Source organism: Alosa sapidissima, chromosome 9, assembly GCF_018492685.1.
Source record: "Alosa sapidissima isolate fAloSap1 chromosome 9, fAloSap1.pri, whole genome shotgun sequence".
Classification (NCBI taxonomy): Eukaryota; Metazoa; Chordata; class Actinopteri; order Clupeiformes; family Clupeidae; genus Alosa; species Alosa sapidissima.
Genome location: NC_055965.1, coordinates 31,503,376 through 31,514,817, shown reverse-complemented (window position 1 = coordinate 31,514,817; position 11,442 = coordinate 31,503,376). Strand labels below are relative to the sequence as shown.

At 40.0% G+C, this 11,442-nt stretch overlaps 1 protein-coding gene across 1 annotated transcript; it reads right to left on the bottom strand.

The window, feature by feature from the left end:
• Positions 1-287: 287 nt before the first annotated feature.
• Positions 288-10,257, bottom strand: LOC121718519 (zinc finger protein 135-like). Its single transcript, XM_042103527.1, has 4 exons — positions 10,245-10,257; positions 2,152-2,248; positions 968-1,815; positions 288-427 (listed from the first exon to the last, which is right to left on the bottom strand). Exons 2-4 carry the CDS (start codon positions 2,214-2,216, stop codon positions 288-290), a joined length of 1,053 nt encoding a protein of 350 aa, XP_041959461.1. The 5' UTR covers positions 2,217-2,248; positions 10,245-10,257.
• Between the last annotated feature and the right edge of the window lie 1,185 nt (positions 10,258-11,442).

Sequence of the window (11,442 nt, the reverse complement as noted above, 5' to 3'; positions counted from 1 at the left end):
ATGAGGGGAGAATATCTCCACCTAACACAGTGGAGTAAGACATACATACTTCAGTCAACAAAACAATTCCTCTTCAGTGGATGTATACTTGGACAAGGACAGTCCGGTCAAATCACCTAGCCGAGCTAATACTGTTTACAGTCCATACAGTTTTACCTAGCTTGAGACGCTGCAGCCAACAGTTCGATCTTGCAGGCAGCTATGGCACTACACCCCCATGTTCATGCCCCCAGAGTGTTGCGCTGTAGCTGCCTGTGCACAGACACGTCGTGTCAAAGATTTCAAACTCAAAGTCTTTCTCCACACTGGACCTCGTCATGAGGCTTCTCTCCTATATGTGATGTCATAATGGATTTGGAACATTCTGGAGGCTTCTCTCCAGAGTGTGATGTCACAATGGATTTGAAACATTCTGGAGGGTTCTCTCCTGAGTGTGTTTGCATATGGGCTTTGAGCCTCACATGGAATGAAAAAGCTTTTCCGCAGTATGCACATTTATATGGTTTCTCTCCAGTGTGCATCAGCATATGCGAATTAAGATTTGAAATTCGTGTGAAATCTTTCCCACACTGGACACATTGATGAGGCTTCTCTCCAGTGTGTATTCGCATATGCACTTTAAGACTTGACATTTGTGTAAAACCTTTTCCACACTGGACACATTTATGGGGCTTCTCTCCAGTGTGTATTAGCATGTGGCGATTAAGATTTGTGGACTTTTGAAAACCTTTTCCACACTGAGCACATTCATGAGACTTCTCTCCAGTGTGTACTAGCCTGCGCTTTTTAACACTGGAGACTTGTGTAAAAGCATTTCCACGCTGGACAGATTTATGAGGCGTCTCTCCAGAGTGTGCTAGCATATGGGTGTTGAGATGTTCAACGTCTGAAAAAAAAATTCCACAGTGGAAACATTTATGAAGCTTCTTAGCAGTGTGTGTTAGCATGTGGAATTTAAGATTTGAACTGTATGAAAAAGCTTTTCCGCATTGGACACATTGATGAAGCTTCTCTCCAGTGTGTATTATTAGCATGTGGGTTTTAAGGGATGAAAATTGTGAAAAAGCTTTTCCGCACTGGACACAGTTATGGGGCTTCTCTCCAGTGTGTGTGCGCATATGGCTTTTAAGATTTGAAATTTGTGAAAAACCTTTTCCGCACTGGACACAGTTATGGGGCTTCTCTCCAGTGTGTATTAACATGTGGTTTTTAAGGTTTCGCAGATTGGCAAAAACATGTCCACACTGGTCACACTGATGAGTGGCTTTGTTAGTGTTCTGCTTGGGCTTCTTCGCAGTGTGTGTTAGCATGTGGCGTTTAAGAGTTGAAGACCTTCTAAATGCTTTTCCACAATGGGCACATTGATGAGGCGTCTCTCCAGTGTGTATTTCCATATGGGTTTTAAGCTCTGAGGATGTTTTAAATGCTTTTCCACACTGGACACATTGATGAGGCTCGTCTCCAGTGTGTGTTAGAATGTGGACACACTGATGAATGCCTTTGTTAGTATTCTGCTTTTGCTTCTCTCTAGTGTGTGTAAGCATGTGGCGTTTAAGATCAGAGGACTTTATAAATGCTTTTCCACACTGAGCACATCGATGAGGCTTCTCTCCAGTGTGTATTAGCATATGGGTTTTAAAAGTTGAACTGTATGAAAAACGTTTTCTACACTGGGCACATTTAAAAGGTTTATCTCTGGTATGTGTCTTCATATGGACTTTAAGACGTGTTCGTGTTGGAAATGTTTTTCCACACTGGACACATTGATGAGGCTTCTCTCCAGTGTGTGTTACCATATGGGTTTTAAGAGTTGAACTGTATGAAAAACCTTTTCCACACTGGGCACATTTAAAAGGTTTATCTCTGGTATGTGTTTTCATATGGACTTTAAGACGTGTTCGTGTTGGAAATGTTTTTCCACACTGGGTACATTTATGAGGCTTTTCTCCAGTGTGTATTTCCATATGGGTTTTAAGCTCTGAGGATGTTTTAAATGCATTTCCACACTGGACACATTGATGAGGCTTTTCTCTAGTGTGTGTAAGCATGTGGCGTTTAAGATTTGAACTGTATAAAAAACCTTTTCCACACTGGGTACATTCATGAGGCTTATCTCCAGTGTGTGTTAGAATGTGGGTTTTAAGATTTGAAATTTGTGAAAAACCTTTTCCACACTGGGCACATTTATGAGGTTTCTCTCCAGTGTGCATTCTCATGTGGAGTTCAAGACGTGTTCGTGTTGGAAATGCTTTTCCACATTCCGGACATTTATGAGGCCTTTTTGCAGTGTTCTGCTTTAAATTCAAGTCAACAGTGTGTGTTTGCCTGTGTTCCTCTAGTTCACTCAGGGCGCTGAAACTCTTCCTGCAGACTGTGCAGTGGTAGAAACGTCCTTTATGTTGCAGGATGAGTTCATCATTATGTCCATGGATCTTCTGCAGCATTAAAGTTTGGTGTTCTGATATACCTGGAAGAGTTACCATGCAAGTTAAAATCACAGATGTTCTAAAACCCCATATATCAAGAAAGTCGGGGGACTATGAACATGCTTTGCCACAAAAACACAAAAAACATGGGTAAGTCAAGCTATATGAAATTATTATTTTGTTGTCACTGTCTATTTTATAGCCCAGAAGGATGTACTTGGTATCAATTGATAGCTCTGTGTTTCCCCTTTCATCTGACATACGTGGCATATCTCTCCGGTCACAGGTTCGCAAGTAATTCAAACAAGAGTAATGGGTGCGCAGGTGAACGCAGAGCAGTATAGACTTTAAATATGATGCGCTTTGAGTTTCTTGGTGTTTTAAGCCCCCAACGTTGTCTTCAAGGCAGCGCTGCCTGGAAGGCGCTATGGGCATGGGTTAAGGTTAGGTTTAGGATAAGGTGCCTTTAAGTTGACGGTGGCAGCGCTGCCTAGAAGACGACGTTGGGGGCATAAAACACCATTGAGTGCAATTTGATAATTTAAAAAAAAAATTGCATTCTTGATTGTACAGACAAGTGCGTAGTCTCGTTGGAAAGCCTCACTTCTGCTCCGTCATGCAATAGTAGTCTCATCTCGCTGCAACTAACAGTTGCGGAGCAATATAACAAAGAAGAACGGCTGTGTGTTTTTGACACAATTTTTCCGTAAAAGTCTAGTGGGGCTACATGACCACCAAGTTTCATGTGCCCCGGTGTTTCGGTGTGCCAATTGTTGACCAGAAATTCAGGACACAGATGACAGGAAAAGAAAAAAAACTCCCTATATGACAATCCCTACGCTAGTGGCGGTCATAATAAATATCAACAATGAAATAATGACAAAGAAACAGAATCCTTAGTTAAACCATTTATTAAGCAAAAAATAAACAAAAAAATGCATAAATATGACCCCCCCTGCCAATAACAATAATAAAAACTTCACAATTTTTTTACATTAACATTTCAATTATGAAATATATAGAACTGCCAGAGTCAGTGAATGTTCTTCTCTCCACATTAGGTAATTATTTTTTAAGATTTCAACATTTCTGAAAAAAGCTTCTCCACAATGACACCAGTTATTATCAGTATGTGGGGTTCTTAATACATGAAATTTGTGAGAGAAAAAAAGATTTTCCAATACATACATTTATGATGCTTCTCTACTATCAATATGTTTGATAGTAACACTTGGAATTTTTTTTGTATAGGTCCAAAACCTGACTTTAAAATACCAAATTAAAGTTTTTGCCTGAAATTGCACAGCGTCTGCTTCAGAGGCCACTGTTCCCACCTAGTTTGGCCTATAATCAAATTATTGACGTCTTTGGAAAGCTGAGACATTGTAGTTTCTTGGAAAACAACCATAAGGACTGTGTGATGTTCTGACACAGAGGCTAGAATATTGTTTTTTCTTTCTGCCGGATAACAAGCATCTCTGAACTGACCACATTTCGGCCCTCTAGGTCACTTGATCTGACTTAGAAACACAACTGAGCCCTAGCACCAGGTCTTGTGAAACTGTGTTCAAAAGTACAGTAAATCAATATAGAATGACATATGAGTACTATAGACCATTATTTGCCAAGGTATGCCCATGGTCCCCTGCTATTTTCTCTATATATGCTTCCATTGGGAAACGTCATAAGTCAGCATAATGTAAACTTCCACAGCTACGCAGATGATACCCAATTGTATCTTTCTGTGGAGCCAACTAACCCAGATGGCCTTTGCTCCCTCACTGCATGCCTAACCTCCATTAATCAGTGGATGAGCAAAAACTTTTTGAAACTAAATGATGACAAAACAGAGGTACTTCTGGTTGGACCAAAACTAAAGCGAGATATTATTCTTAGTAATCTGGGGAACTTGGCACACCAGGTCAAGCCAAAAGTAACAAGCCTCGGTGTCATCTTAGATGCAGAGTTAAGTTTTAAGCCCCATATCAGTAAAGTTACTCAGACAGCCTATTTCCACTTGAGAAACATTGCCAAAGTGCGGCCCTTTTTAACTCAACAAGATGCAGAAAAACTAATTCACGCCTTTATCACTAGCAGGTTAGACTACTGCAATGCACTTTTCACTGGTCTTCCCAAAAAACATCTAAAGAAATTGGCACTCATACAGAACTCTGCGGCTAGACTTTTAACTAAGACTAAGAAGAGAGAACACATCACCCCTGTGTTGGCTGAACTGCACTGGCTCCCTATTTCCTATAGAATTGATTTTAAGGTTATGTTAATTACTTACAAAGCTCTGAATGGCATAGCACCTTCATATATCTCTGAGCTTTTAATATCTTATCAACCACAAAGGAAACTTAGATCATCCAATTCTAATCTTTTAATCGTACCCAAAGTGCTCCACAAACAAAGTGGAGAAGCTGCGTTTATCTATTATGCCCCCAAACTATGGAACACCCTGCCTCTGTACATCAAGCAGGCGAGTTCAGTAAATATTTTTAAAAAAGATCTGAAAACATACCTGTACAGGAAAGCTTTTAGTTAACTCATCTTATCCTGTAGACTACATTTTCAGATTATTCTACATCTGCTACTATTGGAGGGCGCAGCCAGCCAGAAGCAGATGGGCTCCCCCTATTAAGTCAGGTTCTGCTCAAGGTTTCTTCCTGGAATATGGGAGTTTTTCCTTGCCACAGTTGCCATATGGCATGCTTGTGGGGGGTAAGAGGGTTAAGGCTGCCAGTCTTATGACGTCATTTTCTATATTTTTGATATGTTGCTGAGTATAACATAAACAGCAAAGAAAAGTGATTGATAATGACTGACTGACTATTATTGTGTTACATGCTTCAAATGTAAAGCACTTTGAGCTGCATTCTGTGTATGAAAGGTGCTATACAAATAAAGCTTTATTATTATTATATTATTATTATGTGTTTTGTAAAATGCCCTATGAAAACTCCCCATAGGACTTTGGGTTATCCAAAATGCATACTGACAATCAAATGCTTACTGCCTATGAACCCCTATGTGTAGAAGCATAATCTTGGTCTCAAATGAAAGGTAACACTTTGAAGTTTAATGCTTGCATTTGGATTGTATGTCAGTGTTTCTGATATAGAATGACTACACTAAATATGGAATAATTACACAAAAATATATCTATTTCAATTCAATTGGTGTGTATAAGATGGATTATACATCTGCACAACTAATATTGGATAAAATGATTAAATGCATGTTAACATGTTAGCCCGACTGAAATAGGACAGAATTAAAGTTAGCTGGACTAACACACCCAGATAATGCGATAGAAGGTGGAATAACTGCTGCATGCATACGCTCAGTCGGAACGTTTTCAGTTTGGTTAGCAAAAAAATAAATACATAAGCCTTATGCTACAATGTTACATAATCACAAGGAATTTACATCCCCCAGAATGTCATACAACAACATTCAACAAGTAATTGCAACTACTTAACTGTGTTGCACTAATGATGAAAAGTTCACTAACTAGCAAGCAAATCAAGCTACCGTATTTTCCGGAATGTAAGTCGCTCCGGAGTATAAGTCGTATCAATCAAAAAATGCCTCATGAAGAGGGTAAAAAACATATATAAGGCGCACAGGACTATAGGTTGCATCTTTAGAAATATATTTCACAAAATCCAAGACCAAGAACAGACAGAGACTATATAACTGGACACAGAGTCCAAAAAGATTGAGAATTCTACCAGGAATCTTAATGAAGAGAAGGAGTGAATGGTGGCAAGCAAGCTGGGCGATGATGAAGGAGAAGGGCCCTACAGTAATTGTAAAGCAATTTACAAAGGATTCACAGAACAAAAATGCTGATGCTGTGGTACATGGAAATGTAGCTAAAAATGTGGAGAATGCAATGCAATGGAGGGACAAACCGCCAGCAGATTAAAATGCTCGACAGGCTACCTCTGAGAGAGCTCGAAAGAGAAAAATATGAGCATTTAAAATAACATTTTGAGTTGCGTGTCCTGAGTCTCAACAAAAGCCTATCAGAACGCTAAAATGTCCCAGTTTACGCCAACCACTATTAAAGTGTGGTCTTATTATAGTCCGATCATTAACTAAACCCATGTAGAAAGACTATAGCCTCAAGCGTCAAACAGTCTACAGCCAACATTGAATGTGCGCTGTAATGGAAACTGCATTGCGTAGGCCTAAGGTAGCCTAAATTGAGTTTATTTTTTTAATTATGGATGATTTACGTTTTTATTAGACTGGATCGTAGACTGGAATGCCTTGTGGTAACAATTGTGCTTAAATGTAGTCTAGTTTGGTAGCTTGAGATTGACGTGTTGGAGACCCAGTGTAGGACAAAAACATTTCATTGGCAACAGTATTAAACCAACCAACAATATAGAATATTAAGAAGAGCTCTTATTTCATTGAGTTAAATCGAGACAATGTCAGAAATTATTACCCCGTCTTGTAGGCTATTTGGGGGCCAGCTTTTATTTATAAATAGAGTCCCGGTCCATAAATTTGAGGATTTATGCACATGTTTTAAGCATAGTGCAAGCTCTAATTTCTGACTGAAAGTGTGCAGAACTTGTTAATATACATAACAATATTTAATACATTTTACCAGTAGTGACACCCCCGAACCCCCTCTAACTTTTGGGCTTAAGTACGAAAAAAATGTTTGACCTGTAGCTCACCAAGCTCCAGATCTCATTCCACAAGCCTAGAGCGCTCACTCGCAGCTGTAGACGGTAATGTTTCATGTAGGGTTCATTTCTATTCATACTAACATTTAAAAACATGTTAAATTATATATATTTATGTATATAAGTCGCACCTGACTATAAGTTGCAGGGCCAGCCAAACTATGAACAAAAAGTGTGACTTATAGTCCGGAAAATATGGTAATATAGAATGTTTTTGAACATAAGGGGAGCATATTGCCACCTAGCACAGTGGAGTAAAACATACATGCTTCAGTCAATAAAGTGATTCCCCTCCAGTGGATGTATACGTGGACAAGGACAGTAGTCCGGTCAAATCACTTAGCCGAGCTATAACTGTTTATAGTCTATACGGTTTAGCAGGCTTGAGTCGCTGCAGCCAACAGTTAAATCTTCCAGGCAGCTATGGCACTACACCCCCATGTTCATGCCCCCAAAGTGTTGCGCTGTAGCTGCCTGTATACGTACTGACTGTGCACAAGCATGTGGTGTCAAAGATTTGAAACTCATGAAAGTCTTTCTCCACATTGGACCTTGTCATGAGGCTTTTCTCCTATATGTGATGTCACAATTGATTTGGAACATTCTGGAGGCTTCTCCCCAGAGTGTGTTGTTACAATGGATTTAGAACATTCTGGAGGCTTCTCTCCAGAGTGTGATGTCACAATAGATTTGGAACATTCTGGAGGCTTCTCTCCAGAGTGTGATGTCACAATGGATTTGGAAGATTCTGGAGGCTTCTCTCCAGAGTGTGATGTGACAATGGATTTGGAAGATTCGGGAGGCTTCTCTCCTGAGTGTGTTTGCATATGGGCTTTGAGCCTCACATGGAATGAAAACGCTTTTCCACAGTATGCACATCTATATGGTTTCTCTCCAGTGTGCCTCAGCATATGCGAATTAAGATTTGAAATTTGTGTGAAATCTTTCCCACACTGAACACATTTATGAGGCTTCTCACCAGTGTGTATTCGCATATGCACTTTAAGACTTGACATTTGTGTAAAACCTTTTCCACACTGGACACATTTATGGGGCTTCTCTCCAGTGTGTGTTAGCATGTGGCGATTAAGATTTGTGGACTTTTGAAAACCTTTTCCACACTGAGCACATTGATGAGACTTCTCTCCAGTGTGTACTAGCCTGCGCTTTTTAACACTGGAGACTTGTGTAAAAGCATTTCCACGCTGGACAGATTTATGAGGTGTCTCTCCAGAGTGTACAAGCATATGGGTGTTGAGATGTTCAACGTGTGAAAAAAAAATTCCACAGTGGAAACATTTATGAAGCTTCTTAGCAGTGTGTGTTAGCATGTGGGATTTAAGATATAACAATTTAAAAAAAGCTTTTCCACACTGGACACAGTTATGGGGCTTCTCTCCAGAGTGTGTAAGCATGTGGCGTTTAAGTATTGAAAATACTGAAAAAGCTTTTCCGCACTGGACACATTGATGAAGCTTCTCTCCAGTGTGTATTATTAGCATGTGGGTTTTAAGAGTTGAAAATCGTGAAAAGGCTTTTCCGCACTGGAGACAGTTATGGGGCTTCTCTCCAGTGTGTATTAACATATGGGTTTTAAGATTTGAAATTTGTGAAAAAGCTTTTCCGCACTGGACACAGTTATGGGGCTTCTCTCCAGTGTGTATTAACATGTGGTTTTTAAGGTTTCGCAGATTGGCAAAAACACGTCCACACTGGTCACACTGATGAGTGGCTTTGTTAGTGTTCTGCTTGGGCTTCTCCGCAGTGTGTGTTAGCCTGTGGCGTTTAAGAGTTGAAGACCTTCTAAATGATTTTCCACACTGGGCACATTGATGAGGCTTCTCTCCAGTGTGCATTTGCATATGGGTTTTAAGCTCTGAGGATGTTTTAAATGCATTTCCACACTGGACACATTTATGAGGCTTTTCTCCAGTGTGTGTTAGAATGTGGGTTTTAAGATTTAAAATTTGTGAAAAACCTTTTCCACACTGAGCACATTGATGAGGCTTCTCTCCAGTGTGTATTTGCATATGTTTTTTAAGAGTTGAAAATCGTGAAAAAACTTTTCCGCACTGGACACAGTTATGGGGCTTCTCTCCAGTGTGTATTAACATATGGGTTTTAAGATTTGAAATTTGTGAAAAACCTTTTCCGCACTGGGCACATTTATGAGGCTTCTCTCCATTGTGTGTTAGCATGTGGCGTTTAAGAATTGAAGAACTTCTAAATGCTTTCCCACAGTGTCTACATTGATTAGGCTTCTCTCCAGTGTGTACTAGCCTGTGCTTTTTAACACTGGAGAATTGTGTAAAAGCTTTTCCACATTTATGAGGCGTCTCTCCAGTGTGTATTTCCATATGGGTTTTAAGCTCTGAGGATGTTTTAAATGCTTTTCCACACTGGCCACATTGATGAGGCTCATCTCCAGTGTGTGTTAGAATGTGGACACACTGATGAATGCCTTTGTTAGTATTCTGCTTTTGCTTCTCTCTAGTGTGTGTAAGCATGTGGCGTTTAAGATCGGAGGACTTTATAAATGCTTTTCCACACTGAGCACATTGATGAGGCTTCTCTCCAGTGTGTATTAGCATATGGGTTTTAAGAGTTGAACTGTATGAAAAACCTTTTCCACAGTGGGCACATTTAAAAGGTTTATCTCTGGTATGTGTTTTCATATGGACTTTAAGACGTGTTCGTGTTGGAAATGTTTTTTCACACTGGACACATTGATGAGGCTTCTCTCCAGTGTGTGTTATCATATGTGTTTTAAGAGTTGAACTGTATGAAAAACCTTTTCCACACTGGGCACATTTAAAAGGTTTATCTCTGGTATGTGTTTTCATATGGACTTTAAGACGTGTTTGTGTTGGAAATGTTTTTCCACACTGGACACATTGATAAGGCGTCTCTCCAGTGTGTATTTGCATATGGGTTTTAAGCTCTGAGGATGTTTTAAATGCATTTTCACACTGGACACATTGATGAGGCTTTTCTCCAGTGTGTGTTAGCTTTTGGACAGACTGATGAATGCCTTTGTTAGTATTCGGCTTTTGCTTCTCTCTAGTGTGTGTAAGCATGTGGCGTTTAAGACTTGAACTGTATAAAAAACCTTTTCCACACTGGGTACATTCATGAGGCTTTTCTCCAGTGTGTGTTAGAATGTGGGTTTTAAGATTTGAAATTTGTGAAAAACCTTTTCCACACTGGGCACATTTATGAGGTTTCTCTCCAGTGTGCATTCTCATGTGGAGTTCAAGACGTGTTTGTGTTGGAAATGCTTTTCCACATTCCGGACATTTATGAGGCCTTTTTGCAGTGTTCTGCTTTAAATTCAAGTCAACAGTGTGTGTTTGCTGGTGTTTCTTAAGTTCACTCAGGGCACTGAAACTCTTCCTGCAGACTGTGCAGTGGTAGAAACGTCCTTTATGTTGCAGGTTGAGTTCATCATTATGTCCATGAATCTTCTGCAGCATTAAAGTTTGGTGTTCTGATATACCTGGAAGAGTTACCATGCAAGTTAAAATCACAGATGTTCTAAAACCACATATATCAAGAAAGTTGGGGGACTATGAACATGCTTTGCCACAAAAACACAAAAAACATGGGTAAGTCAAGCTATATGAAATTATTATTTTGTTGTCACTTTGTCTATTTTCTAGCCTAGAAGGATGTACTTGGGATCAATTGATAGCTCTGTGTTTCCCCTTTCATCTGACATACGTGGCATATCTCTCCGGTCACGGGTTCGCAAGTAATTCAAACAAGAGTAATGGGTGCACAGGTGAACGCAGAGCAGTATAGACTGTAAATATGATACGCTTTGAGTTTCTTGGTGTTTTAAGCCCCCAACGTTGTCTTCAAGGCAGCGCTGCCTGGAAGGCGCTATAGGCATGGGTTAAGGTTAGGTTTAGGATAAGGTGCCTTTAAGTTGACGGTGGCAGCGCTGCCTGGAAGACGACGTGTAGGGCATAAAACACCATTGAGCGCAATTTAATGATTTTAAAAAAAAAGTGCGTAGTCTCGTTGGAAAGCCTCATTTCACTTCTGCTCCGTCATGCAATAGTAGCCTCACTTCTGCTCAGTCATGCAATAGTAGTCTCATCTCGCGTTGCGAAGCAATGTAACAAAGAAGAATGTGTGTGTTTTTGACGCACTTTTCCCGTAAAAGTCTAGTGGGGCTACATGACCACCAAGTTTCATGTGCCCCGGTGTGCCAATCGTTGACCAGAAATTCAGGACACAGATGACAGGAAAAGAAAAAAAACTCCCTATATGACAATCCCTATACTAGTGGCGGTCATAATAAA

Excerpts from the sequence above, each read along its gene's own strand:
- LOC121718519 (XM_042103527.1), bottom strand. The coding sequence starts at position 2,216 with ATGAGAATGCACACTGGAGAGAAACCTCATAAATGTGCCCAGTGTGGA. Across the intron at positions 1,816-2,151 it reads GGAAAAGGTTTTTCACAAAT|TTCAACTCTTAAAACCCATA; the intron begins TTCAAATCTTAA and ends TTTTTCATACAG. Across the intron at positions 428-967 it reads CGGAAAAGCTTTTTCATACA|GAGAGAACCCTCCAGAATGT; the intron begins GTTCAAATCTTA and ends AAACACACTCAG.